This window comes from Zingiber officinale, chromosome 6B (assembly GCF_018446385.1).
Source record: "Zingiber officinale cultivar Zhangliang chromosome 6B, Zo_v1.1, whole genome shotgun sequence".
Classification (NCBI taxonomy): domain Eukaryota; kingdom Viridiplantae; phylum Streptophyta; class Magnoliopsida; order Zingiberales; family Zingiberaceae; genus Zingiber; species Zingiber officinale.
Window position 1 is genome coordinate 27,411,782 of NC_055996.1, and position 24,592 is coordinate 27,436,373.

Sequence of the window (24,592 nt, forward strand, 5' to 3'; positions counted from 1 at the left end):
AATTCTAACACTGAAATGTTTAAACAAAAATCTATATACAAAGCTTAACATAAATCTGCATGCAAAGCTTAACAAAAATCTGCATACTAAGCTTATCTAAAATCTGCATACTAAGCTTATCAAGATCATCTGGTAACATCTTTTATATATAGATCTTAGACATCATACAAGGAAGTAAAGCATTAACAATTTAATCCCCCTTTATATTCTCTTTTTCATGATTTCCATGCCGGTGCTCTCTAGTATCATGTCTGTTATGACTTCCAATCTGCACTCTTTCCTTACAAGTCCTTTTATCCAAGTCCCCATTATCACTATCACTGGAGCCTCTTCTGGCACTACATCTCTTTATCTCTAAACAATTCATACTTAAACATCCTCTAACATGAACTTCAAAGCTGTGTAAACATACCAACACTAGAATTGATCACTTTCCAAATCAGTCTAATAAACCAAAATCAAAGTTATCACAAGAATCCAGAATGCAACAATAACCAATTCAGCATCTTCCAAAAGTTAAGGAAAACTCCAAAACCCTAGCAATAACACTTGTATCTAATTTCTGCACACATGAATCATATCAATTAAAACTAATCCATACCCTCAACGAATGAAATTCCAGTACCGTCATCATCATCACTAGTTAAGCTCTTGTAAGGTTTCAGAAATCTTTAACATGCTTCAACAGATTTGCACAGAAGAAATCAAATTCTTAGATCCATTCTAATAATCTCTAATATCTTAACAAGGAACAAACCTAAATCCAAATCTGTCCTTCATGCTTCAAATTCAAGAATACATTGATACGAAACTATGAAACTCTACATGAACAGAGCATACTCATCCAGGTAACCATAGAAAAATCTATCTTAAAACCTGCAATGCCATTTTCAAAGCTTGAAGGGATCAACTCACTTGCTTAAACTTAATAAATCTTTTCTTTCTTCCTTTAACCTCACGGCAGCAAACAAAACCAAAGAAAACTTCACGGCAAAACTCGAACAAACAAGGAAATATCGAAACGAAGTCGGAATTCCTCTTACCACAGGTGAGTAGCAACTTACCTTGGGTTTCCTGGACTTACAACCGAGAAGGAGGCTTCTAGGGCTTTTGGCGAGCTCGAAATCCCGACAACTCCTCTGTCCACGCGCTCTCCTCGCCGAGGGGAGCTCGAATATGTGAAGAACCCACGGAGCCTTGCCTTGGTCGACCGCCGGAGTCGAGCCCTAGCTCCGTCGGCTTCGTCTTCCTCGAGCCGAAACGCCGTCGCGCGCAGAAGGGAGGAGGAGAGAAAGGTTTCGGTCACGGGATAATTAATCCCTAACTTATCCCTCTTTTATAACCTACAGTTTATGGCTTAAGACTATTTCTCTATAAATTTGTTCACGAATTAATCGTGGGACAGTTGGTTAGCCCGCTCCGTTTAAAGCTTCGGTTTGGCCGAGGTTGTGGGTTCGAAACTCGGCCGACTCCTATTTCTTCCTTCGTTTCTACTTATAACTTAAATATATTTCTCTGCATATTTACTCAGCACCGACTGCTAGCCCACTTGGTCAGCCGGCTTTTAACCGAACCCAAGGTCCGGGCTTCGATTCCTCAGCTCGCCCTTTATATTTAATTTATTTTAAATGTTCTCAACTATTCTTTAAATACCATTTGTTCCATATATTAAACAAAACTTACTTAGCTCAGTTGGTTGGCTGACTTCGGTTAAGACACGGGTCAAGCCCGAGGTTTAGGGTTCAAAACCCAACTTCAACAATTTTATTTCCTTCTTTTTTTTTTTAACTTCTTCCTCTTGGTAAAAATACGAACCGAACTCCAAAAATTGCATAAAAATACTCTATAAATTCCTAAAAATCTCTAGAATTTTTCCAAAGCATTTCTAGATTTTAATAAGATCTTTTAGGACTCCAAATCATGAAATTTGGGGTGTTACAATTCTCCCTCCCTTATAAAAAGTTCGTCCCCGAACTTAAAATAATTCTTGGACATTTCTGTCTCATGTTGTCTTCACATTTCCAACTAACTTCCTAGTGTCACTTCTCTGTTTCTTAGTCTCTTAACTTCTTTGTCCACTATCTATGTAGATCTGCTCTCATAGCTAAGATCCTCTTGGATCTGCACTGACTGAGGCTGAACCACTTGGCCAGGTCACCTTGTCTAAATTCTATAAATTCTTCCTCACTATACTTTCTAGATATACCTTACTTAATCCTGATTCTTGACTTTAAACTTATTCAAGCAAGTACTTCTAAACATTTCTCTATATATAAGAAATAGCAAAAACTAGAACTTCTATCTTACTAAAGCACGTATAAGTATATACTCTATACTGCAATAATAAAGAAAGCATAAAAGAAAAATTAAATACTTTCTTACTTGAAGACGGCAAGGATGGTGCTGATGTGTGATGCTGGAGAATGGGAACTGCTCTGATACCAACTGTAACGACCACCCTTCTTACTACTACTACTCTCTAAGGATGACCGTTACTTATCTACTAACTCTACTTAACCGGTATAATTAAAAATCTCTAGGCAACCCTACCGAAAAAATTCCGGCAGAGTCTCCCCTGTACCGGTGACCATGATCATTAATACATGACATAATATACACAGCCACAAGCGGCTGGAACACATATCAATCAACCACGCAGTTAAATAAGTATCAAACACACAATTATCTACTTACTAAACTGAACCCATCCTACATGCAATCTAAACAGAATAAATCTCAAATGACATGAACTTAAAATACAACTCAAATGTTTACAATAACTAAAATGCGGAAACTAAAATTAAAACTTCTTTCCTAGTCCCAAGGCTTCCATAGTCCTGGCATCACACATCCATCCGCACCTCCTTGTCGCCTTCCTTTCTATATCTTTTCCTTTCCTGTATCTGCAGTAAGAGGAAGTGTAGTCTATAAGCAAAATTTGCTTAGTAAGCGCTATCTAACTCACAAAATCTCGATATGCATGAGGATATACTGAAATCTAAAACTGAATGCTCAAAAGGAAATCTACTCATGCTCATCTACTAGTGAAAGAAACATACTGAAAGGCTAAACATGTAAAGTAAATCTATACAATCATGCTAGCATAAAGAACTAAACTTACTGAATTCTAAACACCTTCTGAATCTTATTTCACTTGCTTAAAGACTTATTCTTTAATACTTTATACTTATGTAAAACTTGCTTTACTTGTTCAAAAACTTATACTTATAATACTTCAAAATAATAATCAACTTCTTCTTGGGCCCGGCAACTGTGCTTTTACTTTTGTAACGACTCGACCCATTCGGCGGCCCATTTGGCGGCCCATTTGGCGACCCTATGGTCGTCGGCCGAGCCGTTACTACTAGGTTATCTAAACCTAGGGATGAATATGGGAGAAAAGCCCAAGAACAGAGAGTCCAGTACAGTGCCACTGATAAAAGTAAAATACTTGTTATCTTTTAATACTTCTATATAATGCCTCGGCATTTTCTTAAGCACCTTGTGTGCCAAAAATCCCTAAAGTCTCGACTTTGGGATCTACTTAAGGCCTCGGCCTTTTCTTTTCTTTTCTTTATCTTTCTTATATTTTTCTTATAAAAGAATGCCTCTTACAATACTGAAATGTTTAAACAAATTCTAACACTGAAATGTTTAAACAAAAATCTATATACAAAGCTTAACATAAATCTGCATGCAAAGCTTAACAAAAATCTGCATACTAAGCTTATCTAAAATCTGCATACTAAGCTTATCAAGATCATCTGGTAACATCTTTTATATATAGATCTTAGACATCATACAAGGAAGTAAAGCATTAACAATTTAATCCCCCTTTATATTCTCTTTTTCATGATTTCCATGCCGGTGCTCTCTAGTATCATGTCTGTTATGACTTCCAATCTGCACTCTTTCCTTACAAGTCCTTTTATCCAAGTCCCCATTATCACTATCACTGGAGCCTCTTCTGGCACTACATCTCTTTATCTCTAAACAATTCATACTTAAACATCCTCTAACATGAACTTCAAAGCTGTGTAAACATACCAACACTAGAATTGATCACTTTCCAAATCAGTCTAATAAACCAAAATCAAAGTTATCACAAGAATCCAGAATGCAACAATAACCAATTCAGCATCTTCCAAAAGTTAAGGAAAACTCCAAAACCCTAGCAATAACACTTGTATCTAATTTCTGCACACATGAATCATATCAATTAAAACTAATCCATACCCTCAACGAATGAAATTCCAGTACCGTCATCATCATCACTAGTTAAGCTCTTGTAAGGTTTCAGAAATCTTTAACATGCTTCAACAGATTTGCACAGAAGAAATCAAATTCTTAGATCCATTCTAATAATCTCTAATATCTTAACAAGGAACAAACCTAAATCCAAATCTGTCCTTCATGCTTCAAATTCAAGAATACATTGATACGAAACTATGAAACTCTACATGAACAGAGCATACTCATCCAGGTAACCATAGAAAAATCTATCTTAAAACCTGCAATGCCATTTTCAAAGCTTGAAGGGATCAACTCACTTGCTTAAACTTAATAAATCTTTTCTTTCTTCCTTTAACCTCACGGCAGCAAACAAAACCAAAGAAAACTTCACGGCAAAACTCGAACAAACAAGGAAATATCGAAACGAAGTCGGAATTCCTCTTACCACAGGTGAGTAGCAACTTACCTTGGGTTTCCTGGACTTACAACCGAGAAGGAGGCTTCTAGGGCTTTTGGCGAGCTCGAAATCCCGACAACTCCTCTGTCCACGCGCTCTCCTCGCCGAGGGGAGCTCGAATATGTGAAGAACCCACGGAGCCTTGCCTTGGTCGACCGCCGGAGTCGAGCCCTAGCTCCGTCGGCTTCGTCTTCCTCGAGCCGAAACGCCGTCGCGCGCAGAAGGGAGGAGGAGAGAAAGGTTTCGGTCACGGGATAATTAATCCCTAACTTATCCCTCTTTTATAACCTACAGTTTATGGCTTAAGACTATTTCTCTATAAATTTGTTCACGAATTAATCGTGGGACAGTTGGTTAGCCCGCTCCGTTTAAAGCTTCGGTTTGGCCGAGGTTGTGGGTTCGAAACTCGGCCGACTCCTATTTCTTCCTTCGTTTCTACTTATAACTTAAATATATTTCTCTGCATATTTACTCAGCACCGACTGCTAGCCCACTTGGTCAGCCGGCTTTTAACCGAACCCAAGGTCCGGGCTTCGATTCCTCAGCTCGCCCTTTATATTTAATTTATTTTAAATGTTCTCAACTATTCTTTAAATACCATTTGTTCCATATATTAAACAAAACTTACTTAGCTCAGTTGGTTGGCTGACTTCGGTTAAGACACGGGTCAAGCCCGAGGTTTAGGGTTCAAAACCCAACTTCAACAATTTTATTTCCTTCTTTTTTTTTTTAACTTCTTCCTCTTGGTAAAAATACGAACCGAACTCCAAAAATTGCATAAAAATACTCTATAAATTCCTAAAAATCTCTAGAATTTTTCCAAAGCATTTCTAGATTTTAATAAGATCTTTTAGGACTCCAAATCATGAAATTTGGGGTGTTACAATTCTCCCTCCCTTATAAAAAGTTCGTCCCCGAACTTAAAATAATTCTTGGACATTTCTGTCTCATGTTGTCTTCACATTTCCAACTAACTTCCTAGTGTCACTTCTCTGTTTCTTAGTCTCTTAACTTCTTTGTCCACTATCTATGTAGATCTGCTCTCATAGCTAAGATCCTCTTGGATCTGCACTGACTGAGGCTGAACCACTTGGCCAGGTCACCTTGTCTAAATTCTATAAATTCTTCCTCACTATACTTTCTAGATATACCTTACTTAATCCTGATTCTTGACTTTAAACTTATTCAAGCAAGTACTTCTAAACATTTCTCTATATATAAGAAATAGCAAAAACTAGAACTTCTATCTTACTAAAGCACGTATAAGTATATACTCTATACTGCAATAATAAAGAAAGCATAAAAGAAAAATTAAATACTTTCTTACTTGAAGACGGCAAGGATGGTGCTGATGTGTGATGCTGGAGAATGGGAACTGCTCTGATACCAACTGTAACGACCACCCTTCTTACTACTACTACTCTCTAAGGATGACCGTTACTTATCTACTAACTCTACTTAACCGGTATAATTAAAATCTCTAGGCAACCCTACCGAAAAATTTCGACAGAGTCTCCCCTGTACCGGTGACCATGATCATTAATACATGCAATATATACTCAGCCACAAGCGGCTGGAACACATATCAATCAACCACGCAGTTAAATAAGTATCAAACACACAATTATCTACTTACTAAACTGAACCCATCCTACATGCAATCTAAACAGAATAATCTCAAATGACATGAACTTAAAATACAACTCAAATGTTTACAATAACTAAAATGCGGAAACTAAAATTAAAACTTCTTTCCTAGTCCCAAGGCTTCCATAGTCCTGGCATCACACATCCATCCGCACCTCCTTGTCGCCTTCCTTTCTATATCTTTTCCTTTCCTGTATCTGCAGTAAGAGGAAGTGTAGTCTATAAGCAAAATTTGCTTAGTAAGCGCTATCTAACTCACAAAATCTCGATATGCATGTATATAAGTAAAAACATGCTAAAACTGAATACTCAAAAGGAAATCTACTCATGCTCATCTACTAGTGAAAGAAACATACTGAAAGGCTAAACATGTAAAGTAAATCTATACAATCATGCTAGCATAAAGAACTAAACTTACTGAATTCTAAACAACTTCTGAATCTTATTTCACTTGCTTAAAGACTTATTCTTTAATACTTTATACTTATGTAAAACTTGCTTTACTTGTTCAAAAACTTATACTTATAATACTTCAAAATAATAATCAACTTCTTCTTGGGCCCGGCAACTGTGCTTTTACTTTTGTAACGACTCGACCCATTCGGCGGCCCATTTGGCGGCCCATTTGGCGACCCTATGGTCGTCGACCGTCGACCGTCGGCCGAGCCGTTACTACTAGGTTATCTAAACCTAGGGACGACTATGGGAGCCCAGCCCAAGGACAGAGAGTCCAGTACAGTGCCACTGATAAAAGTAAAATACTTGTTATCTTTTAATACTTCTATATAATGCCTCGGCATTTTCTTAAGCACCTTGTGTGCCAAAAATCCCTAAAGTCTCGACTTTGGGATCTACTTAAGGCCTCGGCCTTTTCTTTTCTTTTCTTTATCTTTCTTATATTTTTCTTATAAAAGAATGCCTCTTACAATACTGAAATGTTTAAACAAATTCTAACACTGAAATGTTTAAACAAAAATCTATATACAAAGCTTAACATAAATCTGCATGCAAAGCTTAACAAAAATCTGCATACTAAGCTTATCTAAAATCTGCATACTAAGCTTATCAAGATCATCTGGTAACATCTTTTATATATAGATCTTAGACATCATACAAGGAAGTAAAGCATTAACAATTTAATCCCCCTTTATATTCTCTTTTTCATGATTTCCATGCCGGTGCTCTCTAGTATCATGTCTGTTATGACTTCCAATCTGCACTCTTTCCTTACAAGTCCTTTTATCCAAGTCCCCATTATCACTATCACTGGAGCCTCTTCTGGCACTACATCTCTTTATCTCTAAACAATTCATACTTAAACATCCTCTAACATGAACTTCAAAGCTGTGTAAACATACCAACACTAGAATTGATCACTTTCCAAATCAGTCTAATAAACCAAAATCAAAGTTATCACAAGAATCCAGAATGCAACAATAACCAATTCAGCATCTTCCAAAAGTTAAGGAAAACTCCAAAACCCTAGCAATAACACTTGTATCTAATTTCTGCACACATGAATCATATCAATTAAAACTAATCCATACCCTCAACGAATGAAATTCCAGTACCGTCATCATCATCACTAGTTAAGCTCTTGTAAGGTTTCAGAAATCTTTAACATGCTTCAACAGATTTGCACAGAAGAAATCAAATTCTTAGATCCATTCTAATAATCTCTAATATCTTAACAAGGAACAAACCTAAATCCAAATCTGTCCTTCATGCTTCAAATTCAAGAATACATTGATACGAAACTATGAAACTCTACATGAACAGAGCATACTCATCCAGGTAACCATAGAAAAATCTATCTTAAAACCTGCAATGCCATTTTCAAAGCTTGAAGGGATCAACTCACTTGCTTAAACTTAATAAATCTTTTCTTTCTTCCTTTAACCTCACGGCAGCAAACAAAACCAAAGAAAACTTCACGGCAAAACTCGAACAAACAAGGAAATATCGAAACGAAGTCGGAATTCCTCTTACCACAGGTGAGTAGCAACTTACCTTGGGTTTCCTGGACTTACAACCGAGAAGGAGGCTTCTAGGGCTTTTGGCGAGCTCGAAATCCCGACAACTCCTCTGTCCACGCGCTCTCCTCGCCGAGGGGAGCTCGAATACGTGAAGAACCCACGGAGCCTTGCCTTGGTCGACCGCCGGAGTCGAGCCCTAGCTCCGTCGGCTTCGTCTTCCTCGAGCCGAAACGCCGTCGCGCGCAGAAGGGAGGAGGAGAGAAAGGTTTCGGTCACGGGATAATTAATCCCTAACTTATCCCTCTTTTATAACCTACAGTTTATGGCTTAAGACTATTTCTCTATAAATTTGTTCACGAATTAATCCTGGGACAGTTGGTTAGCTCGCTCCGTTTAAAGCTTCGGTTTGGCCGAGGTTGTGGGTTCGAAACTCGGCCGACTCCTATTTCTTCCTTCGTTTCTACTTATAACTTAAATATATTTCTCTGCATATTTACTCAGCACCGACTGCTAGCCCACTTGGTCAGCCGGCTTTTAACCGAACCCAAGGTCCGGGCTTCGATTCCTCAGCTCGCCCTTTATATTTAATTTATTTTAAATGTTCTCAACTATTCTTTAAATACCATTTGTTCCATATATTAAACAAAACTTACTTAGCTCAGTTGGTTGGCTGACTTCGGTTAAGACACGGGTCAAGCCCGAGGTTTAGGGTTCAAAACCCAACTTCAACAATTTTATTTCCTTCTTTTTTTTTTTAACTTCTTCCTCTTGGTAAAAATACGAACCGAACTCCAAAAATTGCATAAAAATACTCTATAAATTCCTAAAAATCTCTAGAATTTTTCCAAAGCATTTCTAGATTTTAATAAGATCTTTTAGGACTCCAAATCATGAAATTTGGGGTGTTACAGGCACCTTGGTCCAGACCGGAGGCACCTTGGACCGGACTTTGAAGGCGCCTTGGAGAGCACAGAAGGTGCCTTGAAGGGATAAGTCACGACCAGTTCAGGCTTGATCCACGCGGGCGACTCGGCCATCCTAGGGGCGCCTTGGATGGCTTTCAAGGCACCTTGAACACCGTTTATAAGCAGCACTCAACCAACATCTCATAACAACTGCTCCTAAGCGACTCTCTTACGACAAGCTACAAACTCAACGACCCCGAAGTGCTGTAGCAACATCCCGACAACCCGGAGCTCCGAATTCGCTATTTTTAAGTGTTGTCGGTATACTTTAACTTCTGTTTGTTGTACTTAATCTGTAGTATTTTTGAACTTATAGTTGTTGCCCACCGAAAGCAGTCAACGACCACGGCCCTTCGAGTAGGAGTCGAAATAGGCTCCGAACGAAGTAACCTCTCGTGTCTTTTGCGTGTTTGTGCATTTTTATTTCCGCTGCTTTATAACTCGATAATTTTACGAATTCGAATCAATGAAAGCCACGAGCGCTATTCACCCCCCCCCCCCTCTAGCGCTTCTCAATCCAACAATTGGTATCAGAGCGGGGTCGTTTTAAATCAGTGCAACCACTATTCAAAAAAAAAATTTCGTGGTATTTTCAGATTTTTCGAAGTCAAATTAGAATTAGCTTAATAGCTACATTCTAATTGTTTTATCGAATCGGTTTTGCTCGAGGTTGGTACAATACCACTCGAGCTCGTTTTCCCTTCTTTCTCTCGCACTACTAATCCAAGACCCAGTCTTAGAACTGGTTTTATTGTTTTTGTCATTCAAGATTTTAAATGGCCCAACAAGAAGGTTTCAGCACCGTTCGCCCCCCACTTTTTTCCGGAGAAGACTTCAGATATTGGAAGGGGTGAATGGAAACCTTCCTCAAGACACAATTCGACACGTGGATGATAATCAAGACCGGACTACAACTGCCATCCGACGAAGACGGCAAGCCAACACCTTGCGAAAAATGGGAACCGTCTATAATCAAGAAGGTGGAAGCTGATGCCAGAGCAACCTGCACCCTCCAATGCGGACTGACCAAGGAGGAACTCAACAGAGTTGGACCATTCTCCATCGCAAAAGAGCTTTGGGAGAAGCTGATCGAACTCTATGAGGGAACCTCTGACATAAAAGTAAGTAAACGTGACTTGTTGCTTAATAAATTGTATAACCTAAAAATGCAGGAAGATGAGACGGCCTTGTTGGTTGCTACTCGGAAAGCCTAACGGTTCCACTGTACAAAAATTTTGTACAAAGGTCTGAACATTTTCATAGCTACCATGTGTTCTTTTAAATTAAACTTGGATCGCCTGCGGAACTTTACACGTTTGATCCTAAGTTTAACTTATTTGTTCTTTTAGGTTTAGACTTGGATCTCCTGCGGAACTTAACACGTTTGATCCAAATCACCTAGGTTATTAATTTCATTAAATATTAATTTCCAAAATTAGCTTCCAGGACTGCATGGCGAGGCACATGGCCTTCTTGGATATGGGAGCAACCACCACCGCCTAGACAAAGCCTTTTAAGGAAGGCTAATATTTAATTTCCTTAAATAACTTTAGGTTAACCAAAAAGAACAATCGAAGCACAAGTTCGAAAAGAAAATAAAAAAACACAACATCGAAAACTAATTCGAAACCTAGAATCACATGCCTCTTGTGTTTGGTATTTTTACAAAGAAATAAAACTAGTATGATGCGGAAAATAATTACTAGTTATACCTTTCTTTGTGAACTTTTAATGACCTCTTGATCTTCTACCGTATTCCTCTTCTAACCTCGGACATTATGTGGGCAATGATCTTCCGAGATGAGAACCACCAAGGCACCTTCTTCTACCTTTCTTCAAGTTTCGGCCAAGCATATCTTCTAAAGGATGAAGAACTTTTTTCACCAACCAAGCTCCAAGGGATGCAAGCTTTCTCTCCTTCTTCCTCAAGCTAGATCCGGCCACCTCCTCCAAGCTCCAAGAGATAAAGGATTTTGGCCACACAAGAGGAAGAGAGAAAAGGAGAAGGGTCGGCCAAACCAAGGAAGAAAAAGAGGGAGAAAATAGAATAGAGTCGTTAGCCATGAAGCCTCCTCTACCCCTTCTTTTATAATCCTTGGTCTTGGCAAATAAGGAAAATTTAATAAAAACTTCCTTAATTCTTTTGCCATTGAAAAGGAAAATTTATTTAATTAAAAACAATTTTCTTCTCATCAATTATAATGGTCGGCCATATTAAAGCTACAAACAAGGAGAGTTTTAATTAATTAAAACTTCCTAATTTGTCTCCAGAAATTTAAAAAATTTCTCCAATAATTTTCATCCCTTCATGATTGGTTAAAAAGGAAATTTTATAAATTAAAATCTTTCTTTTAAACATGTGGATAAAAAGAAAGTTATCTCTAAAAATTAAAATCTCTTTTAATCTACAAATAAGGAAAGGTATCAAATCTTTTCTTAATCTCTTGTAGAAACTTATAAAAGAGAATATTTAATTTTTAAACTCTCTTTTAAATCATGAACATGGTTAAAAAGGAAAGTTTTCTTAAAATTTAAAATCCACCTTTTAATCAACAAATAAGGAAAGATTTCAAATTTTAAACTCTCTTTTAAACATGTAGATGATTTACAAATAAGAAAAGTTTTTGACAAAAATTAAAACCATCCTTTTAATCTACAAATAAGGAAAGAGATTAATCTCTTCTCTTAATCTTTTGTAGAAAGCTATAAAAGGAAATTTTTAATTTTTAAACTCTCAATGATATCCACATAAGAAATAATTTTAATAAAAATCTTTTTTAATATTTTAGTGGTCGGCCACCTAAGCTTGGGACCCAAGCTTTGGTCGGCCACCAACTTGGCTCATCCATTTGGTCTTGGTCGGCCCTAGCTTGGGTTCCAAGCTAGCTTGGCCGGCCCCATTGGATGGGTAAGAAAGTGGGTATGTGGTGGGTATAAATCTCTATATACAAGAGGCTACGATAGGGACCGAGAGGAGGAATTGGTTTTGGTCTCCCGATAAAATTAAGCATCCCATGTTCGCCCTGAACACACAACTTAATTTTATCAATAATAATTCATTCCACTAGAGAACTATTATTGAACTACCGCACCAATCCCAAATTACATTTTGGGCTCCTTCTTATTATGAGTGTGTTAGTCTCCCTGTGTTTAAGATGTTGAATGTCCACTAATTAAGTGAGTTACTGACAACTCATTTAATTAATATCTTAGTCCAAGAGTAGTATCACTCAACCTTATCGTCATGTCGGACTAAGTCCACCTGCAGGGTTTAACATGACAATCCTTATGAGCTCCTCTTGGGGACATTCTCAACCTAGATTACTAGGACACAGTTTCCTTCTATAATCAAAAACACACACTATAAGTGATATCATTTCCCAACTTATCGGGCTTATTGATTTATCGAACTAAATCTCACCCATTGATAAATTAAAGAAATAAATATCAAATATATGTGTTTGTTATTATATTAGGATTAAGAGCACACACTTCCATAATAACTGAGGTCTTTGTTCCTTTATAAAGTTAGTATAAAAGAAACGACATCTAATGGTCCTACTCAATACACTCTAAGTGTACTAGTGTAATTATATAGTTAAGATAAACTAATACCTAATTACACTACGACCTTCCAATGGTTTGTTCCTTTCCATTTTGATCGTGAGCTACTGTTTATAATTTATAAGGTACTGATAACATGATCCTCTGTGTGTGACACGACACACCATGTTATCTACAATATAAATTAATTGAACAACTACATTTATCATAAATGTAGACATTTGACCAATGTGATTTTTATTTCTAGATAAATGTTTATACCAAAAACTAGGCTTTTAGTATACATCCTAACAATCTCCCACTTATACTAAAAGACTAAGCTGCCATATCTACTATCATACATCTGAATCTCAACCCTTCAACATGTCCATCAAAAGCTCTTGCCTTAAGGGCCTTAGTGAAAAGATCTATAGGTCATCATCTGATGCAATCTAGGCAGCAACAATTTCTCCTTGTTTATACGATTTCTCGTATTGGGTGGTACTTGCGCTCTATTGTGTTTACTTGCCTTATAGACTCATGGTTTCTTCGAGTTTGCTACTGCACCACTATTATTACAATAAATTGTAATAATCTTTGGACAAACCAGAAATCATATCTAAGTCTATCTTGAGGTTATTAAGTCATTCAGCTTTTATGACTACCTCAGAGGTTTGTCATATACTAAGCTTCTATGGTGGAGTCCAGAAAAACACCTATGCTTATCACTCTTCCATAGTTATGACTTTACCTCCTAAAGTAAACACAAAACCCCGAGGTTGACTTACTATTGTCCCTATCCGATTAGAAGTCAAAATCTGTGCAACTCACAGGGACCAAATTAACTGCCTTGTAAGCTAGCATATAATCTCTAGTGCCTCTAAGGTACTTCAATATATGCTTTATTGCAGTCCAGGGTTACTTTGATATCTGCTAACTATGCCCTTGGCAAAACAGATTTCTGATCTCGTGTATAGCATACATTAGGCTTCCGACAGCCGAAGCATAAAGAACTGCCTTCATTTCCTCTATCTACTTTGATGTCTACGGAGACATCTATTTAGATAAAGTTACTCCATCCTAAAAAGGTAAGAAACCTTTCTTGGAGTTTTGCATGCTTAAAACGAGCAAGGATTTTTTCGATATATGAAGCTTGGGATAAGTAAAATATTCTTTTTTTGCAATCCCTTATTACTTTGATCCCAAGAATATATACATTCTCCCAAGTCCTTCATATCGAATTGTTTGGACAACCATACCCTTACTTCTGACAACACTTTGATATTGTTTCCAACTACCAAAAATGTTATCTACGTATAGTACAAGAAATACCACCACGTTTCCATCACACTTTTTGTATATACAAGACTTATCCGGTTACTAAATAAATCCATAGGTCTGGATTACTTTGATAAACCGGATGTTCCAAGACCTTAAAGCTTTGCCTCAGTCCATAGACTGATTGAGCTCACACAAGATGCTCTTTGCCCTTTGCAATGATCCCTTCTGGTTGCTTTATATGGATGCTTTCTTCAAGACTTCCATTAAGGAATGTTGTCTTGACATCCACTTGCCAAATAGATAAAAGAATCTGGATAGACTTAAGCATGGCTACCAGTGAAAAAGTTTCCTTTTTCATCAAGCCTTGCTTTGAAAGTTTCCACCTTTCTATCTATCCATCTTTTCCTATTTTAGACCTATTTTCACCCAATGGCTTTTACACCATCTGGTGGTTCTACAAGCTTCCAGATTTTATTAGAATACATATATTCTAATTCTGTATTCATTTCTCTTTGCCAAGATGTTGCATCTTTATCTTGGAGTGCTTCATCATATGTCCGGGATCAGGCTCATGTTCATTTGGGATCAAGTCCAAAGATTTTTCCAAAACATGAATCTTTTAGGTTGTTTGACAACCCTCCCACTACGATGATGCACTGTCTATAATTGTGTATCAATTGTGATACGTGTTACAGTTTCTTGTGATATTTCATCTTGTACAATTGTACTAGATTAGACGTGTCTTTTATTAAGAACAAATTTACTTATGGGCTTATGGTTCATTATATAGTCCTCTTCTAAAAATCAGTAATTGATGCTAACAATGACCTTCTGATTTTTAAGACTATAAACCTACTTTCGTTTCTCTAGGATAACCCATAAACAAGTGAATTCCTATCCAACTTATCATTGTCTCTCTTCAGCATATGTGTTGGACTACCCGAATCCGAATATACTTCAAAATAGGCTTACGCCTATTCAGCAATTCTATATGAGTAGAGAGTTCTGACTTTGGAAGGTACTATGTTCACTTTCTTTTTCAGAGTATATCCTTAAAACGATCTTGGTAATTTTATGAATAACTCATCATTAATCTAATTATTTCCATAAGAGTCCTATACCTTCTTTCTACTACACCATTCTGTTGGGGTGTACCAGGTGCAGTTAGTTGGGATTAAATTCCTACTTTTGATAAGTGACTCCTAAATCGTCCCAAGAGGTACTTGCCACTACGATCTTACCATAGTGACTTGATACTTTTACTTTAACGTTTCTCCGCATCAGCCTTGTACTCTTTGAACTAATCAAATCACTTAGTCTTGCGGCACATTAAGTAAATGTATTTGTATCTTGAATAGTTGTCTATAAAATAGACGAAATATTCGATACTACCTCTTGTCTGGATAGTCATAAGATCGCACAAATCAGAATGAACTAATTCCAATGTATCTTTGGCTCCATACCCCTTATACTTAAAAGCTTCTCGGTTATTTTTCCTTCTAAGTAAGACTCGCAGGTTGGAAAGATTTCCACTACCAATGAACCCAAAAGTTCATCAGCTACCAATGAATCCTACTCAAATTAATATAACCTAGCCTTAGATGCCAAAGATATAATTGGTTCATTTCCGAAGGTTGCTTTCTCTTAAAGTTAGAAGATGTGTTACTAAATTCTATTTGTTGCATCGTGAGAGTTATTAGATTTATAAATTATCAACCAACGTACCAGAACAGATAACTTCCCTCCTTTTAAAAGAGGCAGAATATCAAGAATAGTTTAGAAACTGAAAACTAGTTCTTTCTAAACTTGGTACGTAAAGACAATTACTCAAAATCCATGTTTTATTCTTATCAAAGGATAAACATCTCCCACTGCAACAGCTGCCACTTTTACAGTAGTGCCCATGTGGATGGTGTTTTTATTTTCATTTAGTTGTCGGGTTTCCTGAACCCTGCAATGAATTGCGGACATGATTAATGACATCTGTATCTACACTCCAGGTTCTGGTAGATAACACCACTAAACATGTTTCAACTAATGAATTAAATACACCTATATTGTTCTTAGTTCTAAGAAGACAGTCTACCTTAATGTCCAAGTCCTATTTCCAATCATTACAATTGGGACTACTAAGTCTTTTCTATAGTATAACAACTCGGGGATTGACAAACATTTTAAATCCTAAGAATCACAAAAATATTTGGTCAAGATCAATTCTTTAAAATCCCCATGAATTTTGTATGCCACGATAGTGTGGACGTATACAAAATCAAAGAGGAGATTTTATGCATTAATTTTATTATCTCGTCAACTTTACTTTATGACGAATAAAATTAATAGTTGATCTGTCTTTGATGAAATATTTGGTCAAAACTTTTTGAATTTAAAATAACATTGATTCCTCAAACAATATTATTTAAATTCACCAACACCTCAAACACCGTGAATTTTGCATGCCACGATAGTGTGGACGTATACAAAATTTAAACATTTGTAAGAGGAGGGTTTTACCCATTAATTATCTTGTCAATAAATCTTTATGACAAAATAAAATTACCTCAAACACCGTTGAATTTTGTATGCCACGATAGTGTGGACGTATACAAAATCAAACATTTGTAAGAGGAGGGTTTTACCCATTAATTATCTTGTCAATAAATATTTATGACAAAATAAAATTACCTCAAACACCGTGAATTTTGTATGCCACGATAGTGTGGACGTATACAAAATCAAACATTTGTAAGAGGAGTTTTTAATTTTATTATCTTGTCACCCTATTTATTTGACAAATTAATAGTTGGTTTTCTTCGGTCACACAAATAATAGCAGTGACTACGATGGGGTGGATACTATTAGACGTGCCTAAGTGTATACCATTACTTGACACTAAGTCCATTAATAAGATTGTGCCCCTTCCGATGGGGAAGATCACACGCTCTTAATTAACTTCCTATAGTCATCCAAAATGGAAGTTTAATCTAGTGATCCGCAAACAAGCTCATCCGATATGGAGGAAGGCACTCAGAGCCAACGCGCAAGCTTGTTGCATCACTTATAAACCAATAATGGAGATTGTGGAATTTATTTAAAAAATAAATCTCTCTCCCACTTAGTTATTTAAAGTGAGGAATTTTGACTATGCTAGCCTACATAACATGCATACTAACAAGCACACACAGCACAGCATAAAAACAATAAATAGAAAAACTAATTTTCATCTATTATGGCTTTTATCTATTGTTGTCCTTCGTGTGTCGCCAACCCTAGCTGCTGCCATCTTTGGCAACCGCCACCAGGTCTAGTTGTCACATCCATCTTGCTCCTTGTTCCGCTGCGCCTCTGGTCCTCAAAAGGTTCCACGCCTTTCAAGATTCGATCCGCGACATAAATAGAATTTTACATTTTTCGATCTTATATTCCTCGAAGGAATGTACATGTATCTAGATCAAAAATTAAAATCCTAATAAAACTAAATACAGCTCCTGCTGTATTTTATAATACAATCATGCACACACAATAAAATGCCCTTGATATATCCAAGGGTCCAATCACACACACAATATCTATAAGTCATAATAGTTGGATCCTGCATCCACAAAGTTAGCACATCCTACTATTATCCTGCCTAAATTATGTATGACATGAGCATAATTAAACTAATACCAAATACACAGTAGCAAAACCCTAGCTCTGATACCAATTGTTGGTTGCTATTCGGAAAGCCTAACGGTTCCACTGTACAAAAATTTTGTACAAAGGTCTGAACCTTTTCCTAGCTACCATGTGTTCTTTTAAATTAAACTTGGATTGCCTGCGGAACTTTACACGTTTGATCCTAAGTTTAACTTATTTGTTCTTTTAGGTTTAGACTTGGATCTCCTGCGGAACTTAACACGTTTGATCCAAATCACCTAGGTTATTAATTCCATTAAATATTAATTTCCAAAATTGGCTTCCAGGACTGCATGGCGAGGCACATGACCTTCTTGGATATGGGAGCAACCACCACCGCCTAGACAAAGCCTTTTAAGGAAGGCTAATATTTAATTTCCTTAAATAACTCTGGGTTAACCAAAAAGAACAATCGAAGAACAAGTTCAAAAAGAAAACAAAAGAACACAACATCGAAAACTAATTCGAAACCTAGAATCACATGCCTCTTGTGTTTGGTATTTTTACAAAGAAATAAAACTAGTATGATGCGGAAAATAATTACTAGTTATACCTTTCTTTGTGAACTTTTAATGACCTCTTGATCTTCTACCGTATTCCTCTTCTAACCTCGGACATTGTGTGGGCAATGATCTTCCGAGATGAGAACCACCAAGGCACCTTCTTCTACCTTCCTTCAAGTTTCGGCCAAGCATATCTTCTAAAGGATGAAGAACTTTTTTCACCAACCAAGCTCCAAGGGATGCAAGCTTTCTCTCCTTCTTCCTCAAGCTAGATCCAGCCACCTCCTCCAAGCTCCAAGAGATAAAGGATTTCGGCCACACAAGAGGAAGAGAGAAAAGGAGAAGGGCCGGCCACACCAAGGAAGAAAAAAGAGGGAGAAAATAAAATAGAGTCGTTAGCCATGAAGCCTCCTCTACCCCCTCTTTTATAATCCTTGGTCTTGGCAAATAAGGAAAATTTAATAAAAACTTCCTTAATTCTTTTGCCATTGAAAAGGAAAATTTATTTAATTAAAAACAATTTTCTTCTCATCAATTATAATGGCCGGCCATATTAAAGCTACAAACAAGGAGAGTTTTAATTAATTAAAACTTCCTAATTTGTCTCCAGAAATTTAAAAAATTTCTCCAATAATTTTCATCCCTTCATGATTGGTTAAAAAGGAAATTTTATAAATTAAAATCTTTCTTTTAAACATGTGGATAAAAAGAAAGTTATCTCTTAAAATTAAAATCTCTTTTAATTTACAAATAAGGAAAGGTATCAAATCTTTTCTTAATATCTTGTAGAAACTTATAAAAGAGAATATTTAATTTTTAAACTCTCTTTTAAATCATGAACATGGTTAAAAAGGAAAGTTTTCTTAAAATTTAAAATCCACCTTTTAATCAACAAATAAGGAAAGATTTCAAATTTTAAACTCTCTTTTAAACATGTAGATGATTTACAAATAAGAAAAGTTTTTGACAAAAATTAAAACCATCCTTTTAATCTACAAATAAGGAAAGAGATTAATCTCTTCTCTTAATCTTTTGTAGAAAGTTATAAAAGGAAATTTTTAATTTTTAAACTCTCAATGATATCCACATAAGAAATAATTTTAATAAAAATCTTTTTTAATATTTTAGTGGTCGGCCACCTAAGCTTGGGACCCAAGCTTTGGTCGGCCACCAACTGGCTCATCCATTTGGTCTTGGCCGGCCCTAGCTTGGGTTCCAAGCTAGCTTGGCCGGCCCCATTGGATGGGTAAGAAGGTGGGTATGTGGTGGATATAAATCTCTATATACAAGAGGCTACGATAGGGACCGAGAGGAGGAATTGGTTTTGGTCTCCCGATAAAATTAAGCATCCCGTGTTCGCCCCGAACATACAACTTAATTTTATCAATAATAATTCATTCCACTAGAGAACTATTATTGAACTACCGTACAAATACCAAATTACATTTTGGGCTCCTTCTTATTATGAGTGTGTTAGTCTCCCTGTGTTTAAGATGTCGAATATCCACTAATTAAGTGAGTTACTGACAACTTATTTAATTAATATCTTAGTCCAAGAGTAGTATCACTCAACCTTATCGTCATGTCGGACTAAGTCCACCTGCAGGGTTTAACATGACAATCCTTATGAGCTCCTCTTGGGGACATTCTCAACCTAGATTACTAGGACACAGTTTCCTTCTATAATCAACAACACACACTATAAGTGATATCATTTCCCAACTTATCGGGCTTATTGATTTATCGAACTAAATCTCACCCATTGATAAATTAAAGAAATAAATATCAAATATATGTGCTTGTTATTATATTAGGATTAAGAGCACACACTTCCATAATAACTGAGGTCTTTGTTCCTTTATAAAGTTAGTATAAAAGAAACGACATCTAATGGTCCTACTCAATACACTCTAAGTGTACTAGTGTAATTATATAGTTAAGATAAACTAATACCTAATTACACTACGACCTTCCAATGGTTTGTTTCTTTCCATTTTGATCGTGAGCTACTGTTTATAATTTATAAGGTACTGATAACATGATCCTCTGTGTGTAACACCACACACCATGTTATCTACAATATAAATTAATTGAACAACTACATTTATCATAAATGTAGACATTTGACCAATGTGATTTTTATTTCTAGATAAATGTTTATACCTAAAGCTAGGCTTTTAGTATACATCCTAACAGGCCTGTCAACTCCATGCACGTATACAAGACAGCCTCAACTCCCTCCACGCAATCGGTCAAAAGGTCGAGAATAGGGACATCATAAGGTATGCACTCAACGCTTTCCCTAGGAGTACTGTAACGGCCGCCCCTTTACTACACTCCTGCCTAGTGAGGGCGGGGTTACTCACTTACCCTTAGACTTAGTAAACTTAAACATTCATACATACATACATACAGCGGAAGCATATCTATGTTTCTAAGCATAGAGTAACATACTAAACATATGAGTATGAAATAACATGGTTCAACTTAAATAGTCATAGTATTCATTTCTAACACATGCATACGAAATCATGAAAGACATCAACATAACATAACATTTTATTCATAAGTTCACTTAAGCAGGTTATTTTATTCCTTTAGCCAAGTCACCATCACACATCTCTTGCCCCTTCCTCCTGCTCCTCTAGTTTATCCATCCTTTACCTTTATCTGTGGTACAAGGAAAAGTATCTGTAAGCACTCAAGGCTTAGTGAGATCCTTTCCTACTCACAAAACCAATATATCATTCAATATCATCATATCATGGTATAAGTAACATCATATCATAGCATAAATCATGTCATAACATAAGTAATCATCATAACATGGTATAAGTAACATCATATCATAGCATAAATCATGTCATAACATAAGTAATCATCATAACATGGCATAGGTCATATCATAACATGGGAAATCATCATATCATGGTATAGATCATATTATAACATAAGTGTACATCATAGCATAAGTGAAAACATCATGACATTTCTTTCATAACATCAAGACATCATATCATAGCATAACAGTAAGCATCCTTTCACATCATTTCGTAAGCATGGATTGCAAGATGTCCTTTAAAACATGGGTAATGTCATGTGCAATATGCCTTTTAAAACATGGTTTATGTCATGGGTGAGATGTCTTAAAACAATATCATATAGTACTTGAAAATAATCTCAACATGAAGGGGCCCAGCTTAGTACCACATACATATATAATGCGCGCATCCTAAATAGACCCAAGGTAGCTAGTCTTGAACCTACTAGGAAACTAGGCCCGTAGCTCGGCCTAGGGGCACGTAAGGAGCCCACCCTTTACTAGGCCCGTAATTCGACCTAGGGGCGCATAAGGAGCCCACCCTTTTGGTACAAGCCATTCAAAGTAAAATACATGTCATATCATATCTCTATCTTTTCATAACATATTCATGTCATTCATAGCATATCTCATTCATGTCATTCATAGCATATCAAGTTCATGTCATTCATAGCATATCATGTTCATGTCCTTCATGTCATTTATAAGGTATGCATAAATGGGCACATAGCCATGCATACTTGGGCACATAGCCATCATACTTGTCTTTGGGCACATAGCCACCATATTTGGGCACATAGCCATCATATTTGGGCACATAGCCATTTTAGGTATCATTCTCATGCATGGTTCATAAGCATATGTAAACGAGTAACATAATATATCATGGAAGGAAAAGAAACATAATCATGCATGGATCACAAGTTAACTTCTCCTAATTCATATCATGGCAAGGGAAGTACATATTGAGTCATAACTTAGTCTAAATTCTCAACCCACTAAGGGTGGCCGAAACATGCATAGGTTCATTTAGGTTTCATGAAATCATACAAGCATATGAACCCACATTCATTTCTATAACATTTAACATAAGGAACATCATAAGCATATTTGATTTAGGTTCTATGCTTCCTAGGTTTTTAAATCCATCTTGGCCGAAACATACATGGTCCAAAACTTGGTTACAATTGCATGTAAATATGTGAATCTTAATCAATTTCCATGTATTTATCATAGTCATTCACATGAGCATATTAGGTTAAAGTTCAAGCTCCCTAAGTTCACCAAGTGTAAGTGACCGAAAGCTACAAAAGCATAGATTCTAAGCATATGAGTACCCTATAAATTTCATAGCATATCATAGAGAAAAACATAAACATGTTAGGGTTGAATTTAGGCTTGCCTAAGCCCTACTTTTCATGGTGGCCGAATGTTCAACATGTGTAAACATAACCCTAAGCGACATGAAATCTCAAGTGCATTATGTTATCTTCATATCTTTTCATAGGGTGAAACATAAGCAAGCTAGATTTGAGGTTGAGCTTCCTTAAGGTATTAAATCCCTTAATGGCCGAAACCTTAAGGTATGATACTACTAGTTCTAAGCAACATACAAGTATAAAACATCAATAGTACATTCATAACATATTATGGAAAAACTTCATACTTGATACCTCTTCTAGAAATTACAAGCATGTGAGTACCTTATGAATTTCATGGCATATCATGGGGAGGAACGTAAACATGTTAGGGTTGAATTTAGGCTTGCCTAAGCCTTACATTTTAGGTTGGTCGAAAGGTTATCATATGAAAACCTAACCCTAAGCAACATGAATCTCAAGGGCTTTATGTTACTTTCCATATCTTTTCATAAGGTAAAACATACGCAAGCTAGATTTGAGGTTGAGCCTCCTTAGGGTATTAAATCCCTTCATGGCCGAACCCTTAAGGTAGGGTCCTACTAGTTCTAAACAACATACAAGTAAAAAACATCAAGGAAAATATTCATATAGCATCATAGAAGTGATCATAGGCATGTTAGTTTTTAAATTGAGCTTCCCTAGGTTTTAGGCCTCTTCATGGCCGGACCCTAAGGTAGAGTATCACCTAACTCCAAGCCTTATACAAGCATGAAACATCAAGGTCATATTCATAACATATCATGAGGAAAAACTTAAACATATTGGTTTTGGTTTTTAAGCTTCCATGAACCTTACAAGTATCCTAACCGAAATTTCTAAAGGAAACTCTAGGTTATAATTTCATATAAACTCGAACAAAAATCATATAACCACTTGTACCACAGGTGAGGGGATACTCACATCCTCTTGCTTGGTCTTTTCCTAAGAGAAGGTACCCTTTGTGAAGAGAAAGAAGAGAGTTTCTCCTCCTAGTGCTCTTTTGTGCTTCTCTTGCTTGTGAGAGGTAGATCTTGAGGGTTCATTCTTGTGGTTTGGTTTCCTTAGGTAGAAAACCTTAGTTGGATTTTCGGGAAAGAAGAGAGGATGCTCTAGGTCACGGCAAGGTGAGGGAAGGGAAGAAAAAATGAAGTCCCTTCTTGATTTTCCCTCTTATGCTAGGTGGAAGTAAGAAGCAAAAAGAGGCTTTGCTTTCCCCTCTTCTTAACTCATCTTTTATTCTCTTAATGATGAAGAAATGTCTTCATTCATCCCCCTACTTCCTCTCCTCTCCTTCTCTCTTGTCATCCACGAAAATGAAGAAGAAGACAATTTGTCTTTTTCTTGTTTTCTTCTTAATCAAGAGAAGGAGGAAAAAGCTACTTGATATTTTCTTGCTTCCTTCTCTTAATCATGGTTTTATCTTTATCTATAATATCCATTCTCTATTTAACAATAACTCATGATGGTCTAGTGGTAATTCCATAATCCTTAGCTTAAGAAGGTTCAAGGTTCAATCCTTGATCAATTCTTTTTTATATACATATATATATATATATATATATATATTTTTTCCCATCTTATCTTCTTTTATTCTTAAGAGAAAATCTTCACATACTTAGCCTAAGAAGTTCGTGGGTGTTACAAGTACATTTGGGCATCAATGGTAGATGCCTACAAAGTCTCCAAAGATTTATCTTCAATTAGATTAGACGAGCTATTTTCAGAATTCGAACTTCATGAGCAGACTAATACACAGTCTTCCGAGAAAGGAATTGCTTTGCTTCCAGGTTCTGGTGGAGCTCGCGAATCAAGATCACGTCGAAGAACCGAACAGGAGCCGGAAGCAAAAACTGACTCAGAAGAAGAAGACAATACTAACCATTGAACTCATGAACCTTGTGAAAAGACTCTACAAGAAGAAGAAAGGCTTCAACAAGAGGGACCTAAAGAAGGCAATCCAATCCAAGGAGGCCCAACCGAATTCTAAGGTAAAATTTGAGGTGATCTGCTACGGATGCAACCAGAAGGGGCACATCAAGGCCAACTGCCCCAACCAAAAGGAAGCCAAGAAGCAGAGAAGGAAGAAGGCCC

General features: G+C 36.6%; 2 protein-coding genes across 2 annotated transcripts in view; both read right to left on the bottom strand.

The window, feature by feature from the left end:
- Nucleotides 1–3,818, bottom strand: LOC121990870. The gene is made up of 3 exons (XM_042544926.1): nucleotides 3,804–3,818; nucleotides 1,065–1,333; nucleotides 1–398 (listed from the first exon to the last, which is right to left on the bottom strand). Exons 1-3 carry the CDS (start codon nucleotides 3,816–3,818, stop codon nucleotides 191–193), a joined length of 492 nt encoding a protein of 163 aa, XP_042400860.1. The 3' UTR covers nucleotides 1–190.
- LOC121990871 overlaps nucleotides 3,636–24,592 on the bottom strand; it is a 24,385-nt gene continuing 3,428 nt past the window's right edge. Inside the window, exons 2-3 of the mRNA XM_042544927.1 lie at nucleotides 4,700–4,968; nucleotides 3,636–4,033 (exon numbers count right to left, since the gene is read on the bottom strand). Of these exons, the coding sequence (XP_042400861.1) occupies nucleotides 3,826–4,033; nucleotides 4,700–4,968 (477 nt within the window). The 3' untranslated portion in view covers nucleotides 3,636–3,825. The remainder of the gene's footprint in view (nucleotides 4,034–4,699; nucleotides 4,969–24,592) is intronic.